Source organism: Chaetodon trifascialis, chromosome 22 (assembly GCF_039877785.1).
Source record: "Chaetodon trifascialis isolate fChaTrf1 chromosome 22, fChaTrf1.hap1, whole genome shotgun sequence".
In the NCBI taxonomy this organism is placed as follows: domain Eukaryota; kingdom Metazoa; phylum Chordata; class Actinopteri; order Chaetodontiformes; family Chaetodontidae; genus Chaetodon; species Chaetodon trifascialis.
Genome location: NC_092077.1, coordinates 11,929,097 through 11,955,755, shown reverse-complemented (window position 1 = coordinate 11,955,755; position 26,659 = coordinate 11,929,097). Strand labels below are relative to the sequence as shown.

The window sequence follows — 26,659 nt, the reverse complement described above, 5'->3', positions numbered from 1 at the left end:
ATTATTACTGATTGACCTGCCAACTGTTACCTCTGTTAATTGATTATTTGTTTAGGGTATGACAAGTCAAAAAACAATCCATCACCATTACTCACAGTCCACAGTCAATTAGCAATTAAATCTAATAGAGAAAAGCAGCAAATCCTCATATTGGGAAGCTGGAATCAAGTTTTTGCTTCAAAAGTGACTCAGATGATTAACTGCTTATCAAAATAGCTGCTTATCAATCTTCTGTCAATTGATTAATTGACTAATCATTTAAACCGTACTTGAGACTGAGCAGGCTGACAGCCACGCGGCTCCTGATGGACTCGGCTGTCATCCGTCATGCCATTTGTACCTAAACAGGAACGGCATGTTCTGTGTCAGACCTCTGTCCTGCTGGCCGAGGCTGCTGCCGTTACTATGCAATTATTGTAAATGTCTGGCAGCATGGCGCTCTTTGACTAAAAGCTGAAATATTTTGGTTTATTTTCATCATCTGACCACTATAATCAAGCTGAATTCTCAGACTGAGAGTCTCACTGCTGTCAGAAATGCATAACAGCTTGACCTTTTCACTGAAACCGCCAAGAAAAAGAGGCTGAGTGATGCAAAGAGATACGGTCAAACCGCAGACATGGTCTCGTCCTTCTCTCTCACACTGGTTTTATGTCTTTTTCTTTCTACACACAGGCAGAAAAACACTTGGACTGCCATGGTATATTTAATATATGTGTTTTCTTTAAACACACTCTTACAGTTCCTGAAAATACCAGCACAGTAACTCTGCAATAAATCAACTTAAAGCGGGAAAGAGAGGTCAAGAGGAGGAAACAGAGGACAGATCGTAAGAAAGATGGAGAAGGAGAGACAGGGCAGATGTTAAGAGGTAGCAACAGGCTAAGGACAGAGAAATGAGGGGGTGGGAGGAGTGGATGAAAGAAAAAGAGAAGAGAGTTTGGACGAGGAGGGGAGTGAGAGATTGAGGAGACATGTGGGAGCAAAAAGGGGAAACATTTGAGAAGAGTACACCTTGGTTTGCAGATGTCACTTTGGATTCATATCTCATAGTAATTTATGATGGAGTGATGGAACGAGACAGGACACGAACAAAGAGGAGAAGGGAGTAGTTTAACCATCTCTCTCTCTCTTTCTATCCAGCCATCCGTGTCTCTATAAAAAAAAAAAATCTTTCAGCACCAGCTGTTGGACGAGTCCCTCTGACAGCACACACACACACACACACAAACACAAACACCGTTGAGACACCCATCACCAGCCGATTCGCAACTCATACAAATCAGAGAAAAGCAGCAAATCTTCACAAATTAGAAGCTGGAAGCAGGGAGTAGGTAATGTGAACAATGACTCGATTGACAAATTTTTTCTGTTGATCGACTGATCGGTTCAGCTCCAAAATCTGAAATTACATTTTTTACTACTGAGACAAGAGAGAAATAAGTGCTGTGTGGAGGGAACGTGTGCGGTGTGTGTTGTTCCGCACTTGGTCGGCTGCCACGTGAAGTGGCATCTGATGTAGACTCTATTAACATAATGATGATCTCATCTGAGTGGAGAGCCACACACACCGCACACAAACACACACATGTATTCTCGCCAGTGGTCTCCCTCACAGAAATCGTGTGTGTGTGTGTGTATGTGGGAGACACAGCTTATGTGTAAGCAACAATGACACTGTGACAGAGACAAACAGAGAGGGTGTAATTGCCTCATCCGGCGCTGCTCGGCTACAACAAAGCTTCATGCTGCTACCACGGCTGCTGCTTCAAATGTGTGAGTGTGTTTTGATGCTGTTTTTCCATAATCGCTCCTCATGGGCTGTACAGCTGGCTCAATGAGGGACACACACACACACACAGACCACTGAGACTTGCAGCCAGTGCAAACAACATTCACAGAGACCAAAATCGCTGTTAATTCTGTCGCTGTCTCATAGCAGTGCTTAAGGAGGATCCAAAGTGTTGGCTGTCATCACTTGTGTGTGTCGTTGTATTATTTGCAGCTGGACTCACCGCTTTCTTTTAAAAGGGGACTTTGGTATATCAGCTACAGGTATCATCTGTTCTCCAGGTCTGACCCACATTATTGGACCGTCGTCGCTCTCTGTGGGATTCATCAGCCTCAGACTGGAGAACGTTCCCCACGGAAGAGTCCGCTGCAGCCAGACAGACAGAAGAGACGGCATGAGGGAAAAGAATCAAAGCGGTGTGTGAGCACCTCCCTGACTTCCTCAGCTGTTCATCAAGTATTTTATTTATTCCACAGATTCCCAAAATCTCATGCGTGAGAAAACTTGTCAGTGGCGCCTGAGATGCTTCAGAGGGCGCGGAATCAGAGCCAAAGCCCTCGACAGATAGAAGAGCGCCAGAGGATGTGCGTCTTTTGATATGCAGTATACGACGCCACTCCTCCACACTGGCATGCAGGAGATTTGAAGTGTCAACACAGAATAGCAAACAGAAGAAAAGCTTGTCATTCCAGCATTACAGGGACAGCAGTACAGACAGTGTTTTGGTGGTCTGTTCCCGTGCAGACACATTAAAAAGAGAACCAGCACGAATGGAGCTGAAGCTGGAAGCTGCGACTAATCACTCTGACACGCCACTTAACGCCTTTTCTTTGCCAGCCACCACTGAGAATATTAGGTGCGTTGTTGATGTTTGTGTCTCGCAGTATGTCGCCATCTGTTCAATTTATGGCATTTCCAAATAATAAGTGGTGTAAATGCATCAAAATATTTGGGAATATCTAGTTTATAGTATTACCAGACATTTACAATAAATAGACTATTTCTGAGTTACAAGCAAGTAAATTGTGCCTGGAGTAAGCAAAGCCTACTTTATATTTCAGTGAGAAGGTGTTTTATGGCACAATATCAGCCAACTGAACACTGTCACATAACCTCTGAACTAATCCCCCAATAGAGTGTGATGTTATAATATGAGGGAGGAGGCCCGGATGAGTCTTGTTTCAATACCTTGGATCAAATATTAGCACATGGTGAAGCATGTATGTAGATGCGTAGACTTCTTCTTCTCCTCAAAGAATAATCCCACATCCAATCACAGCTACACACATGCAACTAAGTCAGCTACCTTATTCTAGACAATGGATTAAAGCTATGTCTTGCAGTGTGGCATTAGACTGACTGAATTACATAGTAAAAGGTAAAGTTGAGGATTTGTAGATGCTGAGAGAATAGGATGATGACCGAATTGTGCACTTCTCTTCTTAATTAGCCACATTAATTATATTTCTATCCTATCAAGTTTTGATATACATTTATATCTGTGTATCCAAAAGTCTGATATAGCATAGAGCTCTATTGGAAAAATGATTAAAAACACAACAAAGAGCCTCAGTGTTGAACAGGCCGACTTGTCCTCCATTACCGTGAACATGATTACTGTAATGTACACTCATTAGTCCACTGAATGGGTATGATTCCCACGCTGAGAATAGCTCCTAGTATGTGTGTTGATGATAATAATAAAAACTAGTCTCCAACATGTCTTCAGTAGAAACAAATGGGGTTGCAGCTGAGGGCAGCAGACAGGAAGTCAAAAGGTCAGTTTCGATCTTTTCACAGGATTTGCTGACACTAACGAGAAAAATTATAGTTTAAGTTCAAGCGCATCAGCTTTCCTTCATTCTTTGCTTCTTCTGTATAATGCAATGCCTATCTGAACACCTCCGTCACTTTCCTATTCACTGTGCATCCGCACATTGTGTAGCTGATTAGTATTACTGATACTCATCCCATCCTGACTCACCTTCAGGAAGGGTGACTCCTCCAGCATGCCGAGGAATTCTGGGAAATAATCCCCGACCTCCTCATCCACGGCTCCCACCAGGCTGATCTGCCTCATGGCCCCGGCTCTATACGTACCATTGCTGTATGTTTTCTTCACCTGCAGAAGCACAGGGGAAACACAATGTTACATAATGATATTATTGTTTTAACACATCGCAGCATGTGGGTGACATCAATTACTCGGCACGGCTCAGTTCTAATCAAAAATATGTTTTTATTCAGCTTTTCCCTCAGTGTTTAGCTGAAAGCGTACAGATGCCCGTATTTTAATGTTCCTTAATGAAAAGCCCACACACTGAGGCATTATAATATTTTCAATTCAGGTTTCCAGTACAACCCAGCTTTGTCAATCACGAGTTTATTTTTTATACAACTAGAAGATTAAGTTACACATACTACAGCTCAAATATTGTGAGAGGATAACAGCAACTGCAGGAGAGAACTGTCACGTCCCAGTTGAACTAAGACATCCTGAATGTAATCGAAGACATTTAATATTTTTGTCAGTGGTCTTAATATCTTGTTTTGCTTGTGACCCCATAACAACTTTTCATGTGCTGCACATGGTTGAAACAAATACAAAATAAAAAAGGAATAAAATACCCAATAATAAAATAAGGGAAAAAGTCAACAAATTTAAACAAATTTCTCTATGGAGGCCTTTTTTTAGTCTATACAGTGGTATTAATGAGGGAAAATCAATACGACATTCCTAACATTTCAGAATGAAACGTTTTTTCCTGGGTTGTTAGATGTGTACCCTTCACAGGCTTGACCAGTGGGCTGCAGCGTGAATGTTTATACAACATATATGCATTTAATATGGTTTGATAAGACAACAGGAGAACACAAAACCGAACACTGACCTGGAAGCTTCTAATCAATACTGGGTGTCAAAACAGACACTGTACATGCACGTGTGTGTGTGTGTGTGTGTGTGTGTTGGTGGTTTCACTTGATGTTTCTGCTCCACCAGTGTGACTCAACAGACTGTTTGCTGCTCTTCACTTGGGTGACAGAGCATAGTGTGTGTGTGTGTGTGTGTGTGTGTGTGTGTGTGTGTGTGTATCTGACCTGTCTCTCATACCCTTGGCCCTCAACAGTCTCTTGTGTGTGTGTGTGTGTGTGTGTGTGTGTGTGTGTGTGTGTGTGTGTGTGTGTGTGTGTGTGTGTGTGTGTGTGTGTGTGTGTGTGTGTGCAATACGTGCAGCATGTGGCCTGCATGCTGTACTCTTGGCTGATCAGGATGTGTGTGTGTGTGTGTGTGTGTGTGTGTGTGTGTGTGTGTGTGTGTGTGTGTGTGTGTGTGTGTGTTGGCCAGATCCTTGGCTGCTCGCCTCTAGTGAGTCACCGCTTGACAACAAGGCAGAGATAAAGAGAGAGAGGGGGGAAGAGCGACGGGCCAGAGGGAGGAGAAAGCGAGAAAGAATGGGGGAAAGAGAGACAGATGGAGAGAAGTGTTGAGAGGAAGAGGAGGAAAAGAAAGTTTAGGAAAACAAGCTGTGAAAGAGAAAAGACAAATGTAGGGGGACAGAGAAGACAAAGATAGACAAAAAGTGGAGGGGTGAATGGAAAAACCTCAAAGGGGAATGAGGAGGGAAGAGGGTCGGTAGGAGACAATGAAGACAACAGGATTTTTTGGAAGGTAATAAGGAGAAAGGCCAGAAAAATAGGCGAAGGAGAAAAGGGGACAACAGAGGAGGAGATATAAGATAAAACAGAGAAAAGGTAAAGCAGTTAAAGAGACAAACGAGAGGGAGTGTGAAAAGAAGGGAGGACGAGAGGTGAGGGAGGTGAAGTAATGAAGATGGAAACAATGAATTGGAAAAAGACTGAAGGGGAAGGTGCTCCACAGCTCTCAGGAGTGTCCTTGAGCAAGGCACTAAATCCCCAAAACTGCTGCTCAGAGGCTGATCGTGCAAGATCTGTAGTTCACGGCAGCTCTCAGGCGTGTGTGTGTCTGTGTCTGCGTGTGCGTGTCAGCCATTTCTTGCATGGTGTTGCTTTTAATAAGGAAATGCTGTTGGTCCAGACTATTTATGCAGGCTGGATAATTAGGGGTGACTGGCCATAAAACCTGGATTATGGGGTCAATGATGGTGGCAAGTTGAGATCAAAATAACAACTCACCACAACAGACACGGCTAATTTCAGCTCTTCACAATCATCTTTAATCATCTGTAATGTTGAGCTAACATTAAAATATTTCAACATTTGTTGAGACTATACGCGACAGATACTGGATATGGATAGTGATGTTTGGTAGCATGTAATAAGAATTGCTTTCTTTGCCAGTTAATATTTAGATAATGTTTATGATTAATTAATTAATGGACAGTTTAGCATATAAAATTTCACAAAATATTGACTTTAAAGCGATATTAAACACAGCAAATCCGCCCCAAAGCTGGAACCAGCAAACGTCTGGCATTTTTGTTTGACACATGACTTAAAAGATTGACAGATTATCAAAATTGTCGTTGATTAATTTCCTGTCAGCTGTCTCATCAGCGGTAATGTGTTTTGTTTGTTCACTTGCAAATTGGTCTAATTACATGCATCAAATAACTGCCTATTGGAGTTGACTTGATCCGTTCACTTCATTTCACTGCATCTGCGCCCCGACACTGTGTGACATCCTCACAAGATGATGACGACGAAAAGCTTGAAACACTCACTCGCGCACACGTAAACACATCACAACTTTAAATAGTCTCACTGAGTCAATGACCTAGATACTGAGAGGAAAGTGTGTTTGTGGAAGCACACAAACGCTTGTAAGCATGAAGGCATTTGAATCCATGTGTGCACACAATGTGTCTCTGCCAGCATGCGTGCACCCATTCATCTGCCTGCATACTTATAACTGTGTGTACTTATGAGCGTCTATTTTCCGCGTGTGTGTGTGTGTGTGTGTGTGTGTGTGTGTGTGTGTGTGTGTGTGTCGGTGAGTTTGTGTGTTTACCCAACGCATAATTTAACAGCAGAATAACCCCCGTGCTGTCAACAAAGAGAACAGTCTCTCACTATCACAGGAGGAGCATTAAGAAACGCTTCCTCTGCCGCGATTGAACGGATAAATTTAACAGCCTGTGATTCACTCACACACTCAAACACACACAGCTTGTCTATAATAAGTGAAGGCACGCAGAAGGAAGCAGGAAATGTGACAGACTTCCCCCGAGTGGGGCTGTTCAACATGCTTCGGTCCTTCCTTGCTTCTGCATACGTGTTAACGCACACGTTTCTTTCACTGTTAAACCTGATCATAAGGTCCATTTAAAAAAGGCAGAGCCATCTGCACAAAAAAACCAAGACCATGAATAAATACAAGCTGAACAATAAAAATTCTGTTCGCAAAAGAGGAGAAGAGACAAATCATTTTTCTCTCCTCCCCCTGGACCATTATCTAAATTCACTGCATCTCATTTGGTATTCCAGGTCTGCAGATTGTCAGAATTAAAAAGCTGGCATTATTATATATAATTATCATCACTGTCATTTCTCCACTGCCGTCACTTATCTTTAAGTCTAACTTGCTCCCTCTTTACTCTCCTCTCACTGTTTTACTCAGATGATCTATTTTTCCCCTGGTCTCTGTCAGCCTCTCCATCTCCTCCTCTTCCCCTCATAATACCGCGTCCCCAGTGGGAAGTCTATTAGATCAAGCCTCTCTCTCTTTCCTGGTCTCCTTTCCATCTCTGGTTCAGCAGCTGTAACCACTTGTTAATTCTATCACAACTTTCCATCCTCTCCTCAACACATCCTTTGCTCTCTCCGGCTGAGTTCATGTCAGGGCATCATCTCGCTACTCTTCCTGACCTCTGTAAGCCTGTCTTCCTCTCCCTCCCCAGCTGTCTGTGTCACTCTTTCTGAGTCATTATGTCCAGTCAGTCTCTAGTGTGCTAAGTCTCTTAGTCCATTACTGTGCCTGCGTCACAACAGAGCTTCTGGCTGCTGACTGGTGCCTCATACACAATTGCTTTTCAAAACTTTTCTTACGTAATCTCTCCCTCGGCTTACCCACACAACGCAGGCATGTGACTGCACAGACACGCTTTGAATTAACATAATGTAATGGCTGCTTTCATTTAAATGGACACCAGGACTGTGTCAAACCTTAAGCGCTGTTTTAAACGATGCAGTGTGAGACACAAAGTCCAGACTTGTTTTGTAAACACCGTGTTGGAGACGGTTTGGAGGCCGAGTGCGACGGTTCTGCCTCCAGTTTACAGTGCATGAAAAGTGTAGGAGCAGGATGTCTACAGTGGTGCAGACTGGAGCTAGAGTCAAATAAGCTGAAGGTGGCTGTGATGACCCTGAAACCGTGAACTGTCATCCGATGTACAATGAAACATGTGTTTTCAAATGGAGAGCAGCATAAGGGATTTCCCCACAGACAAGGAGCCAGTCATGGTACGAGTTTCAGTCATGCTTCCTCCTTGTGACAGCCTAACATGGCCATGCTTAATCAAATCGGCATGCTAGCCGGTAGTTTGCAAGTAGATTTAGCTCGTTCTTCCATTTGCTCATCGGGCCTGACCTACTACGATGAAAAAGATGTTTACTCAACAGAATAAATGAATACTCCAGCTTGAACAGGCACTAATTTATGCAGACAGAAAACATACTCTGTAGTCTCATCACCTTTCTCTCAGAATCAACAGGTGTTATTATGCAAGAAATCACTGAATGGAAAAATAATTAGCAAGAGTATAAACTTTATCTCTTTGGCTGTCAGTGAAATTGGATAAGACAAATATTGTTGTCTTATCCTTTCATCTGATTAACATAATATTCTGTTGATAAAACATGTCTAATAAATCTATCTCTTTGGTGCACTGGTTAATATCTCCAACACAGACTGGTCTCATATCTGATCCTCTACTAGAACACACCAAGACCTGTTAAATCCTTGTTCTAAGGGGAACCAGAATGACCTTTTCAACTTCATTATATCATCTAACGCAGTGTTTCCCAACTCCGGTCCTCGGCCCCCCTGCCCTGCATGATTTAGATGTTTCCTTCCTCTAACACACCTGATTCAAACGATCGGCTCGTCATCAAGCTCTGCAGTGGCTTGATAACAACCCGCTCATTTGAATCAGGTGTGTTGGAGCAGGAAACATCTAAAACATGCAGGGCAGGGGGGCCGAGGACCGGAGTTGGGAAACGCTGATCTAACAGAACAGCTACGATTAAATGTGCCACAGAATTCTCTGTATTATAATATATTTTCTCTAGCAAATGAGATCCTTTGTCCAGTAATGCTCCTAAACATGCTAGCTGATAACTGGTTTGCGCATGGGGCTTTGTCGTGAATGTTCTCACACATCTATGAGCATATGAGCACATGAGCTCAGATTAATATAACATTAAAAAGCAGCAGTCTGCTCATCGCTTTGTATTAATCTTCAGATATTATTACACTCAGTGACTCAACAAGAAAGAGCAAATTACCTCACTGTTGAAGCACCTCATGTATTGACTGTCGGGCTATACTTGCCCTGAGAAAATGGAGTGCTGTAATCTTCTATAATCCTTCGCGCCACTGAAAATGCCTTCAGTCAGGTACTGAATACAAAATACTCTCACGCAGCCCGAGCAGCAGCAAAGCAACTTTGATACCCGCAGTCAAATTCTACACAGCATATCTCGCACACACAGCTGATTATCCACTGTAATATATGTAAGTTGAACACAGAGAGGTGCGTGGGTGACTGTGTCTCATATTCCAGCAGCCCACATGAGATGTGTAATACTGAGAATCAAATCTACACGCACGTCAGACAGGAACAAAAAAAACAAGTAAATGCAAATGTCCACAGTCTCGTCTTATTTTTCTGTCACACAGCGTGCACGCACAAATGTGCTGCAAAAACAAGCTGTCCAGTCATTTGCAATTGGAAGCAAACAACAGAGCAGCAACATAGAGAGTGGAGGGATGAAAGAGTGAGAGACAGGCGAACACAGAGGGAGGGAGACACAAAAAAGGGAGAGGAGAGCTGGAGAGAAAGAACGGCAGAGAAGAACTGTGGAAAGACAAATCATTAATCTGTGTGTGTGTGTGTGTGTGTGTGTGTGTGTGTGTGTGTGTGTGTGTGTGTGTGTGTGTGTGTGTGTGTGTGTGTGTGTGTGTGTGTGTGTGTGTGTGTGTACACCTGTGCTGTGTATGCTCACATCTGTGTGTGTGTGTGGACTGTATGTCTACCTCCCAAGGTCACTGCTGAGAGGTAGGAGGGAGGGAAAAAAATTAACAAGACCAGCGGACAATGACGTTAGCCCTGCGAGGAACACTACTCTTAAAGGGACAGTTCGGGACACAGGTTTCTGCAGGGGAAAGTCAATTTCAACAACGGGCCGTTTCGATGTTTAACTCGTTCATTATCTGGATTGTGTTTATTCAGACGCACACAGGGTTCAAGGGTGTGTTTGTTGAAGCGGAACTGGCCAAAACTGAAACAAACACGCGGAATAACATTATGAATATTTCATAGGGAGAAAAAAATAGCCAGAAGGAGAGCGATAGAGAGCATAGACTGCTCTACCCTCTACCTGTAGTACCACACACACAGGCGTTCACACAGCGTGCTGGCTGGTGCTGCCTGCACTCTCATTGAAAAAGAGCAGGCGGTATCTCTACACAAAGGCACTCAGGAGGTTTGAGGCAACAAAAGGCTTTTCATTAGTGAACTATAGACATGGGACAACTGTAAATGAAGAGGTCTCGCTGTGTCGCTGTGCTCAGAGGAGACAATCCAGACAGACACCAACAGCGACACGCACTTCTTGTTTTTCCAGTTGTCCTCAAAAGGTTGTGTCCAACTACAGAAGCATTCATGCTTGTGCCTTTTTGAAAAGAACACCTTCTCTAGCCTTCCTGACAGCAGACGTCTCTCACAGGCTATAATTTTACTTCCCGCTTCCTTTTCTGTCACCATCCTATTCTTATATCAACCTCTTCTTCTCATCTTTTTTTCTTATTTAGCCTCTTTGCTTTTGCTGTCACCCCTTGTATCTCTCATGACTTTTCTTTTCACTCTCTAAATATCTTGTTTTCTTTCTTTCCGTTTCCTCTCTGGAGAGCAGCCCCGACCCGAGCACTCCATACATCTGTGTCGTAGTTGTTAACATTGTTGTTTAATCCGAGAAATCAGACATCAGTATAAATGCCAAAAGCTGTTTTACACTGGACAGATGGAGGCAGATGCTTCAAGCAGATGGTTAAAACACTGACAATACGACTTCTTCCTCCGCACACAGCAGTCATCCAGTCTTTGCCTCCAATCGATCTCTCTCGCTTCCCCCAGCATCCCTTCATCCTCTTCCTCAATATGTACTGCATCTAAATCTTCCACCCATCTCTCCATCCATCTGAGTTTCTCTTTACCCATCTGGCTCCCTTCTACATTGATCTTTGTTTTTTAAGATAAAAAGCGCTGGCTACCAGTGTTCCTACTCTCTGCTATGTATACTGTATATGCAATGGCTTTACACACAAAACCTCTTAAATGCTGTGTATGCATGCCATAAAAAGGTAAAACTGGATGACAAAAGGTAACATATTGCTTGTGCAATAATGGACTGAATTAAGAAGACATCAGGATTAACTAAATGATTCTTTAATCCATAACACTCACACACACAAACTCCATGATAAATAATAAGAATAAAGAAAAAGACTTCTCCAAATCATCTATAGACCGGGCCAGAGTTGGAGGAATGTCTCTTGCTCTCCACCAAATCCGAATGATAAGCCAACAAAGCTGCACTTCATATATTTGACAACAAAGCAGCATTTTATGATGAATAGAACTTCTTCACCAAACTGCACCCTATGTGACCTGAACCAAATGGGGGCATTTTTACATATCATGTGGGAGTTGGAATCAACTTCTGGCAGTTAGAAGTTTCTGGGAGCAAATAACAACAAATAACTGACGTCTCACATGCATGTGCACCATTACCAAGCTGAATTCATAAAAACCACAAAAGCACACAAAAGACACAGAGCCGCAGAGTCTAGAGCCAGACTTTCTCCCTGCACAACACCAGAGCCAGCAACATGACACGTTTTAAACAGAAACTACTGTCTGTGTGTGTGCAACACAAAAAGATTTAATGGCTCTTTGCTCAGCCTCCATCTCTTCCCGTGTGTTTGCCTACAAAAACAACAACAAAAAAAAATGCTGTGTAGACAGTTGCCATCATCTTTTCCTGTTCCGCTCCACCTACACAGGTGCCCTCCATCACATGACCTAAAATTACACTTCCTGCATCAAGCAGCTTCATCACAACAAGATAAACTTTTGGGACTTTCTCATCAGACAACCTCCTATTGCATGAATCATTTAACAGGTCAAAAGGTCCTGTGTTCTCTGACGGCTGTGATACTCAGCCAAAGAGATGATACACAGAGGAAAGAAAATAAGAGGCTTGGAAATGCAATCTGCAAATCCATTTTTCAGATAACTGATGTTTCCATGTGTATGATTGTGTCTGACTGACCTGAGAGTAGAAATTAGCCATAGTGGTAGTTTCTATGTCCTTCTTTCCCAGTATTTCCATTTTGACTGGAACTGAGGGGAATTTATTCGAGAAGTAGTCCAAGAAGTCTGGCAGGTAGGTGGCTTCTCCATGGACAATTCCCATGACATAATGAGCTGCCTGGAAAACGTGATGAGAAGAGCAATTCAACTAATTTAAATATTGGAACTGGCATCATCTATGGATCAATCTGATCAATATCTAAGCCGTACCTGGGATGAGTCTTCACTGAAAGCCAAGGTGACAAACTCCTGGGCGAATCTCTGCCTCTGGCTCGTAGAGAGAGAGGAGAGCTGGGAGGTGTAGGCATGGGCCACCAGGGCCCCTCCGTTAGGCTGGTTCTCTATGTGGATGTATGGGGCAAACTCCAGGCCCTCCATGCCAGGATAGGTGCACTGCGGCTGGTGTTTTATCGGGGAAGGTTGTGGCGTCTTGATGGAAGACGACAAAGTGTTGTGGAGAGAGGAGTTAAAGAGCGATTTGGAGGCAAGAGGAAGGGAGGAAGGCAGGAGGTGTGCAGTTTTGTTGTTAGGTGAAGGGTAAACTGGTAGAGGGGATTTAAATGGAGACAGGGAGGAATTGTGGGCCGAATTGGAGGATGGAGGTGAAGAGGTGGGAGGTGGGAGGAGAAGGAGGCCAGCGCACACGGTTTGGCAGGAGCGGTGGTACATCTTCACTCGTTTGTGCTTCTCCCCCTCTTTGTGTTTCTTCTTCTTTTTCTTCTTCACTTTTTTGATTTGCAGCTCCTCTGAGTTGATCTTGGCTTTCTCTTTTTCATCTGGAGGGAGAGGGAGAGAGAGATGGAAGCGTCTTATTACTTAGAGGGAACAGACTTCATAGGAGAGGACATGCTTAAAAGATAAACACAAAAATATGAAAAAAAAAAAATCTAATTTTGAGGCTTGCAGGGAGTTGGGAGACACATCATTCATGCACGCTTTGTTAAAAAGAAAGAAAGAAAATCTATTCAAGTCTGCCGTCTGATGTGTGATGGATCAACAAACCGATCCTCAGCCCTTTTCATTCCCTGCTGTAAGACGACACTTTTCACTGCACTTTAGTGAATCGGCTTCTCTTGCAATGACGAAAGCTCAGAAATGTCCAACGGAAGGAAAAACAAGAAGAGAGAAAACTGCAAATGAGGTGTTGATTACACTCTAGGCCATATCATTGTACTGTTTGTTTAACAGTTTTTAAGAATCAAAACAAACTGGTACCTGACAGATTCCCTCTTTAAAAAACAATAAACCTAAAATTAATGAGTCCTAACTATTTTAAGTAAGTGTAGACAGATGACTCATAGCTTTTCCCAGATGGCGTGCATCTCCCGGGGTGCATGCATAAAATAAATTGAAGAGCCCTGCATTGGAATCCCTTGAGAAAAGCAGATATGACTAAGAGAGAACAAGCTTTCGAGTAGCATATCTGAACAGAGATAATGCTGTACATGGTAGACTATGTCTTGAAAGCCTGAGGCGAGACAAAGTGGAACATGCAAATTTATGCACAGCGCTACTGTATGTATTTGTGGGTGTGTGTGTGTGTGTGTATCAGAGCTGCTCACATTTATTTGAAACCGTGCTGCTGGCTGCGAGCGGGTGTCGACATGTATACATTTACTGTTCATGTGTGTGTGTGCACATGTGCTACTTTGATAGAGGTGCTGCTGCCTCAGCACAATTCAAATATCAGCTATCATCTCATTCACGCACACACAGACACACACACACACACAGTCTAGTTCGTACCCTGCACACGTTCAACACCAGATAAGGCAGGAATGAGACAGAATAAAAAACAGCAGAGAGAGAGAGAGAGAGAGAGAGAGAGAGAGAAACATAATGTGTGTGTGAGAGCAATAAAGAGAGCAACAGCAAGAACGTATTGGCAGTACAATGCCCAATCTACTAATCCAAAAGCTCTTTAACCCACGAGTCACCCCTCCCCCAATTCTGTCTACATGTACACGCACACGTTTTTACTCACAGACATTAACCTCCATCAATCGAAGGAAATATGTGAGGTGTGTACACGCATCACGATGCTGATGGGAAATGTAATAAACTCTGTCATGCTTGTGCACACTTCAAATACAGGTACTTAACTGTACTTTACCTTATCTGTTCTTTTTAGTACTAAAACATCATTTTAAAATGATTTTCTGACTGCGATAATAACAACATTCTACTTATCTAATAGTCTGTTGTGATCCAAGCACCAAAAAGCAATATCAGTGTACAAATACACATTCAGACAGCTATGCCAAATATCTGTGAGAGTGTTGTGTGCCCGCAGCTGCTGTATAATAAAAGCCAGACCAGCAATGGCTCCTTCTTTCATGGTTTACTGTGGGCAGATTCCACGTAGCTGAAAGACTTTAACTGTGATTTTTAGCATATTTTTTATTCTTTGATATGTTTTATGGATCCTATTATGCTTTATACTCAAGTCTGTGCTCCACTTGAAACTTCCACTTGGGGAACACCTGCGAGTGTTTGAGTGATTACTCCCTCCTCAATAAAAGATGATCTAAACCAGCAATTGTAATTTTTTCTTTTGTCAGGAGCCGAATGAAGCGGTGCACAAAAGAAATAAACTTCATTGCAGCTCTCAGAAGGTACAGCGAGTTTATGAATCTCTGTTGTCCTTATACAGCAACCCTGACAACGGGTTTATTGACAGACAGACAAATTACAATCATAATCAAAATACAATAGTTTTCCAGGCCTGAGCCACCATAATGATTCAGATTTGACTCAACTTGAATCGAATTACTGAATCCAACATTGAATCAAATATATCTATAAAAGCTTATGGAACAACAGTGGCTTCATGGTTATTTTCATACTCGTATCCTTATTAATACTTTGGTCTTTAACATATCAGAATAAAGGGAAAATGCATAATTTGTAAAAGACCAAGGTGACAAATGTCTTGTTTTGTTTGTCCTACAGCCAACAATGTTTAATTCATAATGATACAAAACATGGGAAAGCAACAAATCCTCATATTTGAAAAGCTGGAACCAGCAAGCACTTGGCCATTATTGCTTTAAAAAACAGTCAAAGTGATATATTAACTTTTTATTTATAAAACGACTGACGAAGCATTTCTGCTCATATCAAAGGCCTGAAGAGCCTGTGAGGTGCCTCTGACTGTGAATCCCAACCTGTTCACTGGCTGTTAGCTTCTTAAAAACATGTCAATTTCTGACCTAAGACTTGACATTAATAAAATTTCCTCCATTAGGGTTCCACATATTGAAAAAATGTCCACAATTACAGATGACTGTAACACCCATGTGCGCACAAGCCGGGATCTCCATCACACAAACACATTCGTACAAGAGGGGCCACTTGGTTAGACGGTCACGATCAGTTTAAGGTCAGATAAGTTCCCAGTCAAACAAACACGCACGCACGCAGACACACACACAGTGGGACACACAAACAAATGGCCTCAGTGGTAGTAAAGCAGCTTTACTGTCAGAATAGCTGTTTGCAGCTTATTGATTTCCTATAAATGCTTCCTCTGGCTGCCTCTCTCTCCGTCGCCCTTTTCAATTGTAAACTTAACACTTTCTCACTGATTAAATTTCTACCTTCCCCTCCCTGACTCTGTCACTCCCAACATTTGCAAACTTAACACTCTCTGATTAAATACTATTACTGAAAACCTACTGTCTGGTGAAGAGAGCCTCCTCCTCATTCCTCTCTTGACTCTGATTCAATATCCCACCCTATATCCCAGCGTGTCTCTATTATTGCGAACACATGATTAAATACTGGGCTCTCTGGCAGGGTGACTGCAGACTTACTGACTGTTCATCAGCCTCTGCCTCTCTCTCAATTCACCTTTACAATTCTTGCTAACACGACACTCATACCATTCCCCAGACAGTATGAAGATTGAAAGCGTGAGCTAAATTATCCATCTGTGATTTTCATCTGCAGCCGATGGCTGTGGTATGTGGCCAAAGCCACAGAGTCCTTCAAATGTCACAGTGTGGTCGCAGCATACCAGCACGGAGACACTGAGAGTCTGACCAGAGCTTTAGGACAAATCAAATCAATCAGAATAAAAGTCTGTCTACAAAAAGGTCGAGTCAAGTACATTGAGAGAGAGAGAGGCGGACATTACGTCACTGCGCTCTGCACAAAAGGTTAACAATGAGACTCGCCACCACATTCATAAAGTGTGCACAGACACAAAACAGAGCCCGGCTGATTCACCTGTAGGCAGACAGCAGCTTTTCACATTTCTATTTTTATCAGTGTACAAGCTGACAGTTCTGCACATGAAATAAAGAAAAACATACACATTGGAGTATGTGTGTTTTTCTAAAGTCAATGTTCAAAAATCTCTATCGCGTTTTGATGAGTTTACCATTCAAGATGCACCATTATCTTAATCATGACACTGTTTAGTTCAGTTGTAGACAGTAACATAACCTGCCTCAGTACACACTGTAGGTTTGTCACAATTCTTTCATTAAAATTAAAGTATTTGTTATGTTCATCATGCCGTGTTGTTTATTTTCTCAATCACTATTATTCATTAGTCATTTAGTGTAAAAAGTGAAAAAAGTTGATCATAATATCCCAGAGTTAGATGTGACATCTTCAAATTGTTTACAAAGCTGGGACCTCTTTTTTGATACGTTACTTAAATATGATAGTCTGTCTATTGACTAATCAATAACCCACATGTCATTTCAACACTAACTCTGGCACATTGTTCCTGCAAATAGCAAAACAGAGCGGCCAAATGAGGCGCAGACAGAGAGGAGCAGACATTGACCTGCAGAGAGACTGGCACTAGACACATGGGAAAGCTCCTCTGGCCTGGCTCATCTCTCGGCTTCTCCTGTTACAATCCCAGCTAATAGGTCAGACTAAATAAACCCTGAGCACAAATTCTCCGTGTGAGGAGCAGCACAGAGCAAAGGTCAGCCTAATGCCAAGGATCACATTCTCTAAGACAAAATGAAACCGTTACAGCCACTGTCACGCTGTGCTATTTTGGGCCTTTTGTGACGACCCCACAGTATTAGCCTTTTTTCAGCACCTACTGGAGCTCCTTGTATGTTATAACCAGAACGATGATATACTGTTAAAGCGCCCAGTGAAAGTGATCCAGTGCCAAATGCTGGGAAACTTCCAGTGTTTGCCACGTGCTGATGCCTGGTTTCTGAGAGATATGACTCAGTTTCATTCTACTCAACACATTTTCATTTTTAGCATCATCATCATCATGGCATTTCTTTCTTCTTCTTTTATTGCAAACCATGAAAGGTGCCAGAAAAGAGAGAAACAACAAGCAGTCTGTGGTGTGTGTCGCTTAGCCAACTGAGCCACCAGAACACATTTGAGTTTGTCCCCGCTCTCACACCAGCAGACTGCCCAAAGAATAGCAATGTTGACAAGAAAAATTATGACAGCTACTTTCTGCATCTGTATTTATGTTTGGCGTACATGTACACATCTGTGTTTCCACCCACCTTTAATGGGCTGCTTGACTTCTCCGTTCTCCCTCTTGATCTCGTTCACCACTTTGTGCTTCTTCTTCTCCTTTTCTCTCTCTCTGTCTTTTACCTTCTTCTCCCTCTCCTCTCTGTCTCTCTCCTTTGCCTTGTCCTTGTTGGGGTGCTCTGTGGATGGGAGGAAGTTTTTCAGGTCTCGGTGGTGAAAACACATCTGTATCGGTGGCTGGGTTTACTCACTCGAAAACACACATACATACTACACTCCATTCACTTGGATTTTTTTCTTTAACACCTTGACTGAACTCTTGCCAAGTGGTTCACCTTGGCCGTCACACTTAACTTCTCTTTTATCTTGTTGGTCTTCCTTCTACAAAATGTCTTGCTGCAACAAATTCACCTCTCCACCAATCATCTGCTCTTATCTCTTATGTTTCTTCAGCACTGTAATTACCTTCCAGTTCCCTTTGACTGCACCAGCCACCCCACAGCTTCGATCAGAACCTTATAGGTACACCTCATTAGGATAAAACTAAAGTTTCTTCCCCCAAACTCATCCCTGCCCCATGTTCTGCCTCCACTAGCATCAATATACTCTGCTCATCAAAGTCCTAAAATCCTCAGTTGCTTTTGGACTTTATTTCCTTTTCCAGCACTTCTCCATCTGACAGAACCACGAGAGTGTTGAGGGAATGCTACAGATCAAGGAAAGTGTACTCTAATATTGCACTCATTGCAAATCACTCTGGATGAAAGAATCAGTTTAAAGTGTAAATATCATAACATCGCTCACACCTCTTCAGTTGTTGGAGTGTTTTAAGGAAGGCAAAGCATGTCCAAGTATGGAGGGGTGTGAAACAGCATCTCTCACCTCCAGCTGAGCTAAGAAAACCTCACCTTTCTTAAAATAGCTTTTACTTTATCAAATCTTTTCTATCTCTCCTCCTTTGATTCTTTATTTCCTTTCCCCATGAAGAAATAAAAAAAAGACTCCTTTATTTTTTTCCACATTAGTTCTTTTGCGGATTCTTTCTTTCTTTTCCTTTCCAAAGAACTTTATTCTTTGAACTCAGTCAGATCCGTCTTGAAAAGGAAGCTGTGTTTTCAGACTGTTCACTCTCCAGTGGACATGGGGAGTGGGAAAGTGAACACAGAGGGTTTGGACTGACTGTTGGCGGGATCAAAGGAGAAAATGCTTTGAAAGTAAAAAGGCTTAAAGGAGCAGTAGGAGAATTAGAGGTACATCGATTCACTCTTTTTAATGACAGTATTTAAATAAATACCTTGGCATTTTGATGTGCAGTGGGTCATTTTTCTTAACATAACGTGCGGGTAGCCATGCCCCTCATACCCCACGGTTAATAAGAGAAATGCCAAGAACGTTAACAAACCATTTTAAGAAACTACATGCTGTAAAATTACCTGACACTGTAAGCTGCCTGAGCAAAAAAAAAAAAACAAAAACAAAACACAGCACGTTCCAAAACATCAATTTAGCTCCACAGGAAGCTGTCTGCAAAGGAAGGCTGACTCAGATCGACTGCCAGATTTCTAAAAACATGTCAGGCCATGCTGGAGTGATAAGATTCAAAAACTTTACATTTAAGGGCAATGGAAGATAAATTAGCCCAGTGGCTGGCTGGGCCTTAAAATCACTTGAGAACATAAAGATTTATGGCTTCAAGGTCATCAAGTTCAAACTGGCAAATAACTAAAATGTATTATCTGTCACGGCAACGCAGCACAAATCTAGTTGTAAATGAATGTGAAATGAATGGGATCCATGAAAGTGAAACTCCATATCTGTTTTTTTGTTTTGTTTTCTGACTTTTCTTGCAGGAGACAGTTTTGAAGGGGAACACAGCAGGTGGTTTTCACTGTTTGGATGATCACAGGAGAGAAAGCACTTTGAAAGACTCGAGGCCAGAGGCAGGCAGATTGTAAGCGCTGCCACACTGAAGAATCACAAATTCAGAAAGTCAACGGGGTATCCATACCCCATCACCCGCCCTTACAATGAACTTTTTCTATTTAATGTATAAGATGTATTAACCTGTAGGATAGTATTTAACACTGGAGCACAGCCGGGTCTGAATGTGTGTTAGTAATGTGATAAGACTGGCCACCTGCCCAGGAGAACCTGAACCAAAATAGATGAAACCAGTCTATTAAACATAAATGTTTATGTTAATCATATAAAGTTTTCAATGCCCTTTGATATCATTTACAAACGTTCTATTTAATGCTCATTTCTACATTCTGAGAATTTGGTTTTATTCCTGACAAAGCCACAAAGCTCACCGTTGTGAATATCACAGCTCAAAGAGGCAAAAGACACCCTGGCCTACAATGTGCGTGTGCATAAGGGTATATTAAGGTGAAAACGGTTCAAATTCAAAACATACATAACATTTATAGTATTACTGCTACTATCAGTCTGTCATCAGCTGCTCAGCAAACATCAAACTGAAGCTAATGGGAAGGAAAGATGGAGCTGGCCAGCCAGTCACGACAACCGGAACACAAAATATTTTCAGATCTTCTTAGATCAGTGTCGTTAAACTGAAAAACTACAGGTAAACCTGCCCTCCAGGAAAATCCTGCTACTCCAGATGGTCAGTCCACCCCTGCTGGTCTGGCAAATCCAAGCCTTGCCATTCAAGCTCTTCTCGAAATAAATTAGCAACAAGGTTCATACTGTATTGAAATGATATTGCACGTGCAGAGTCAAGTGTCTTGTAATTTTCAGGACAGAGCAAATGACCCAGCCGACAGTAATTTAATTGAATGCTGATTGCAGCTAAGCTCCACTTTTTTTCTCCCTTTTGCCCTCGCTGTCCACGGCCACACACAAGTAGTCCAAACAGTCACGGACTCTGTCAGCACGGCACATTTACATGCACACAAAAAAACCTAATTAGTGCAAATTCAGACATTTACAAGATTCACAACAACCCAACTTCCCCAATAAGATGGGTTTACATGACTTGAGTATGGGCAAATAGGAAACTGGTATACTATATGTACTAAAACAGAATGTTATATATTTACGCTGACACTGTAACGCAGCCACACAAAGGGGGGGGGTATGGATTCAGCACAGACAATATCACATAAACTCTGCCGTTTGTGAAAACCTGTGACCTTTTGTTTCATGACCTTTCTCATGGCAGCACTACACGTCTCAGCACAGTAAAGCTACATGGCGGCACTGAGAGCAGACCAGCATGATTAATTCAATTTCATGAAGTGGTTAAACCATAAAATAAACCCCTTTCAAGAAGGGCAGGCTTGAATTATGCCAAATGAAAGACTTTAATGTAAACAGAGATGCCGCAAATCTGTAGTGAAACCAACATGTGTCATTGATCCAAGTCTCTGGCTGAACATTATACGCCGTGAGTGGATTGTAGAGGGAAAACAGACAGTATCTGGCACTGTTTCCAACAAGCCTCCGCTTCATTATTTTTCAATTACGCTGTTTATTCTGAAAGGTCCATAACAATAGACCACTTGATCGAAGAATATTAAATCAGCTTTATGTTGTAAGCAATAATCTCTGACTTAGCTTCTACAGACTGACTGACGACTGTAAATTTCAGGATTATTCTATTCAAAATGGATAATGAGAAGAAGAATTACTGTCAATATCCATCAGACTATGATCACAACAGCTGGAAAATATACACAATATGAAACTGTGATCTTTGGAGTTGTAGCCAGACATAAGTTCCACTAGTGGTTCTTGTTAGCAGCTTGGAGAGGTTAGTCCTCACTGCATGTATTCTTCATCTACTACCATCAGAGAAAGTGGAGATCCAGTGGATTAACTTGATGGAAATGTCTCCACAACAACTGGAAAACTCTTAGGCTACACATGTGTGCTAATCATTTTACTTTGGACTACTTCGAGGGCAAATACAAAACAGGATTCGCTTCAAAACTGAAGCTGGATCGATACTGACTTCAAACTTAGAACCTGTAAGTTTTGACCATTTTGACACACTCCATGGCTAATGTTGCTAGTAGCATCTATTGTAGACTCACAGGCTGGAGCAATGCTAGCTTATTCAATACTGACCGGCAGTCAGGAGAAACTGTGTGAACATTAAGCCTCATCTGAAGCCAATTAAATAACCAGAGTCAGAGTAGCAGCATTGCTTTTTGTGTCAGTCCTGACATTATCTTCCTACTTCATACTGCAACACAAGCTTAGCTGGTTTTGTAGTTGCAGGAAAGCCCCTGCAGCATGCAGGGCCGGTATGTGTGTCTGTTGCCCTTGTATGTAAATGTGCTTGACAGACGTGCTCTGTGGTACACTGACTGTTGTACTTACATTCTGCAGATTGTAGTGATGCAAATGTGTCTACACAAAATTCAGGAACTGGTCGTTGCTCGATGGACTGCATAATTTATTTTTATCACAAAATGCTGCTCATAATAAACATGTGCAGCTACATTCACAGTTTAAACAGCTATCCCCGCTTTGTGCCAATCACTCACCCACTCACTCCACCACTAGCTTACCGTTAGCCGTTATCCTGCACGCGGCAGCTAGAACACAAGTGGTGCTTCAAATTGTCAAGACTGCTCTTCAGCACACCTGCTAACAAAACTTTCTGTCCTCAACTTGCAAGCTACAGTAAGTAGCGAGTTACACATTTCATGAAAATAATCTATCATTCTGTTCTCTCTCAGAAGTTAAAAGAGTCTGATCTTCAAGGTGTTCCAGTACTTAAATTTTGAGTGCCAAATTCAAGTACTTCAAGCCCTTCAAGCATCTTGTGCAAACCCTGTGGATTGCCATGAAATCTGGTACAGACATGATGATGATTCCCAGAGGATGGACTGTAATGGCTTTGGTGATTCTATGGCTTTTCTTCTGGTGCCATCATGAGGTTCAATTTTTTGTGTTTTTAGCAGTACAACAATTGGGTGGCTTACGATAAAGTTTGGGACACACACTAACTTTTCATCTAGTGCCATCATCAGGCACGAAGCACTGCTATGCCCAAGTAGATATGGATTTCAAGGGTACTATACAGAAAGTATATACTGACATTGGTGGAAACACAGCTTCAGTCAGACTCATGTCTCTTATTTCAATACCAAATGTAACTAGGGGTCACTCCTCCCTGCCAGCTGCCTTCAGGTCTCCCTCCAACAGCAAACCCACCACTAACAATATTACTATGATGATGTGATACTCTTTTAATCCCTGGGGGAAAATTCTTCCCTCCCAGGAAGGTCAGAGCACAATCGGCCTCAGAGCGGCACTGCTGAAGCTGGCAGGACTCACTCTCTGCCTCAAGGAGTCAAACTTGTGCCATCCTGTTGAATAAGACTATGTCTAACCACAGGGCCGGCCTGCCATTCAACATGTTACAAAAACACAGTTTAAATTGTGTTTTTTCAGTGACACCTTAAGACTGTGTTGACTGAGGCTCTGTGACAGCGTCAAGAAAGAAGACTGACACGCTATTACCATTTTTTACGGGAAGGTGCAGCTCAGAATGGAGCATTTTAATCCCTGAAAACATTTCACTCAGGACTGATGTTTTCCATCAACACTCTGCTCCACTTTCATACACTTCTTCATCTTCAAATTTCAAGCTACTCAGAATAATTACAGTCTCCTACCGCTGGCCGCTGAACAGCTTGCCACAGCAATTAGAGATGCAGTGCTTTGCTCAAGAGTACCTCAGTGAAACTGCTGAAGAAGTATTATTATTTACTGTCACTTTCAGCTGCATTTAAATGCTCCCAGTCAGATATAGAGATTAAAGTGATGCAGCCCAAATCATAAGCAATCTTAACACTGCTGCAGACAGCATCAACAGTTTTAAAATGACAATAGCACACATGTCAAAATGTACCTCTCACTACTGATAAAAATACAATAACCGACTTCTAGTCTTAGGATTTCTCAATAAAATGAGTTAAAAGACGCCCATTGTTTTTTAAATGCCACTTTTGTGTTGATCTGTGTAAAGACAAACACCAGCCTTGATCTGCTCTGACATCCTTATAAAGCATGCAAACACGTCCAACACAGCCTGTTTACAAGACAGTGTTTCTGCTAGGGCGACGGGCCAACGGTTTGTCTCGTCCTAGCGTTCATACTGACTGCAGTGGCTGTTCAGAGCATGTCATGACCTCTTAAACTACCCAACTGGAAAAGGGTGACATCATGCACTCACACACTTGCATGTGTCCACTCAGTGCTCCCGCTGGTGTCCAAACACTCCACACACAAATGACATTTACACTCACTGGCAAACTGAAATGCACACATAAAGGGGTTTTGCGACAGTGCTTTGGTGCGACGATGACAAAAACACCCAGAAAAACTCAACCAGTCAACTGAATATAACAATGCCTCCCTCAGTAACTGAAAAAATTCATATATAAAAAATAATGTGACATCTCAGAATATATTTCAAATTGTATTAGTGGCCTATTGTCAATCATGTCTATAATGGAAAAGTACAATGATACTGATCAGCATGTAAGTTTGTTAATCACAGACAGCATTCCTTTGTTTCATGATGTAAAAAATGCAGTCTTTTATGTAATGCATAAGCATTTAACTCATATTATCTATGTATCATATTAAGCAGTAGTGTACTGATTGTAATAATTTGAAATCATTAGACTAGATAATACATTTTCTGTTCATGGTGTTATTGTAATATTGTAAAATGTTTATTAATCAAACCATTAAGAGGTGGTTATTGTTCAATATTTCTGCATAATTAAAAGACGTCTCTGTTCTTAAAGGGTGCATTACCTGACTCTTCTACTTGAGTGTAGCTATTCTGCTTTCCCCTCCAGCCCCCATAAATGACATGCAGTACCAGTGATCACACTCAAAACAAAACTGAACATGGAGGCATTGACTCATGAAGGTAGTAATACTTGTCAATGGGGCCCAAGTGTAATTACTTCAGTGTAATAATAACGGTTTCAGTAGTGAATGGGTGGTGGGATGAATGCACCATGCTCTGCCTGTATAACTGTGGAACATGGAGTAACAAAACGCTGTGGAGCTGTGTTTCCCACACAGCCTGAGGTTACAGAGGGGGGCGTGGTGCTCTACCAAAACAACACTTACCCTATAATGGCGGGCGGCTGTCATATTGTTATGACAGCAGCGTGTAGTTTTAACACACACACGGCTCCAAAGAAAATCAAAAACATACATGCGCATTGGTATTAGAGAATAACAATTTACATCAATCGTTAGGCTGACGCGACGGGGATAACAGCTTGTTTATAGCGTTTATAACATCTCAGTTCGACTCTATTGCATTGCCGTTGAACGTATATGAATAAAACAGGTTGTGTTTTGTCGATATGACGTGACTACGTAACAATTCCGCAGCAGCATGAGAGCAGCTGGTTAGGATGTAACGACCAGGTCGCGCGACTGCTGCCCTGGAACGCTGTTGTGGAGCTCGAGGGTTCACGAGCGGGTGAACAAGCGACGAAAGCTGGCAGCCATAGCCCGCAGAAACATGGACTAAACTAGGCTTTATAGCCACTCAACTCGACGTAAACCCCATTTTTATCGTCCAGTTAGAAATAGGAGCAACCCTCGAGCACTTCACGGGTTCCAACTGAACGTTCACGAGCGCCTTTTCAGCAGCAGCTAGTCCAAAAACGGGACTGTCCAGACAAATTAGGAGGCAGGCAACTGCACACTGCGAGCCACATGTACGTATCCCAAGTGGCTGAATCCGCGATGAGCCAAGTAACTATAAAAGGGCAGAACTCTCTTATGATAAACACAAATTAAACTTTATGAATTCGCCTCAAGTAGAATTTAACGAAACAAAATATAATATGATGGCCTACCTTTGGGTGGCAACATGACCTCCCCATTTTCTCTCTTCGCTGCAGAAGAGTTACTAATTCTGCTGATATCGTTGCCGTTGTTGCTAACATTACTCCCGGGTCCGGAGGTCACCAACAGTTTATGTTTCTTTTTCTCCTCTCCGCCTCCTTTCCCCTTCTCCCTCTCCTTCTCCCGCAGCTTGTCTTTATTGGGTTTCTTGGTTTTGGAGGAGGAAGGCGGTTTATGGAGGAAGAAATCGCTCTGTTTGAGGACTTTGTGTGTGTTTGCCGGTGGCTGGGATCCGCTGGGAGCAGGCACCGGGGGGTTGTTGCTGCTCGTCTTGACCGGGCTGAAGCTCCACAAACCCGTGCTGCTGCCGTAACTCTGCTGCTTGGTGGGCTGCTGGAGTTTCTCTTTGCCGCTAACGTTGCCTCCCACTCCTCCTTCCCTGCTGAGTTTCTTGGGTTTAACGCTCCTCTCCTCGACTCGGACCTTCTTGGGCGGCGGCGGGTTGAAATCCCGGGAAGACTGAGAGCGGCTGTCGGGAGCTCCCTTCGCCTCGGTCGGCTTGACGGGCGGGCTTTTGGCGGAGGCGACCGCCGGGGCTACCGCAGTAGCAGCAGCAGCAGCAGCTCCGGTGAGGTGAGCGGAGCCGAGCGAGTCAGCCATCTTGAGGCTTCTCTCTCTATTTACTCTCTTTCCCCAACGGCCGCCGCTGCTGTGTTTTTTTGCGCGACGTGCAAGCAGGCAGTGAAGGGGCGGGGCAGACGTTTGATTGACAGGCAAGCAGTGAGGGGGCGGGATTAAGGCTTGACTGACAGACAGAGAGGGAAAAACTAGGGGCGGGGCTTAGCATGCGTTATATTTTTCTAAAAATAATAATGAGACTGCAAGCAAAGCCACAGAATATTATAAGAATCATCCAGCAGAGCAACTTAATATTATTATGATCAATTAATGTGTTAATTAATATTTT

At 42.6% G+C, this 26,659-nt stretch overlaps 1 protein-coding gene across 1 annotated transcript in view; it reads right to left on the bottom strand.

The window, feature by feature from the left end:
- LOC139350671 (lysine-specific demethylase RSBN1L-like) overlaps positions 1-26,406 on the bottom strand; it is a 34,709-nt gene extending 8,303 nt beyond the window's left edge. The window contains exons 1-6 of the mRNA XM_070992189.1: positions 25,704-26,406; positions 17,865-18,014; positions 12,577-13,142; positions 12,326-12,484; positions 3,777-3,914; positions 2,016-2,158 (exon numbers count right to left, since the gene is read on the bottom strand). Of these exons, the coding sequence (XP_070848290.1) occupies positions 2,016-2,158; positions 3,777-3,914; positions 12,326-12,484; positions 12,577-13,142; positions 17,865-18,014; positions 25,704-26,352 (1,805 nt within the window). The 5' untranslated portion in view covers positions 26,353-26,406. The remainder of the gene's footprint in view (positions 1-2,015; positions 2,159-3,776; positions 3,915-12,325; positions 12,485-12,576; positions 13,143-17,864; positions 18,015-25,703) is intronic.
- Between the last annotated feature and the right edge of the window lie 253 nt (positions 26,407-26,659).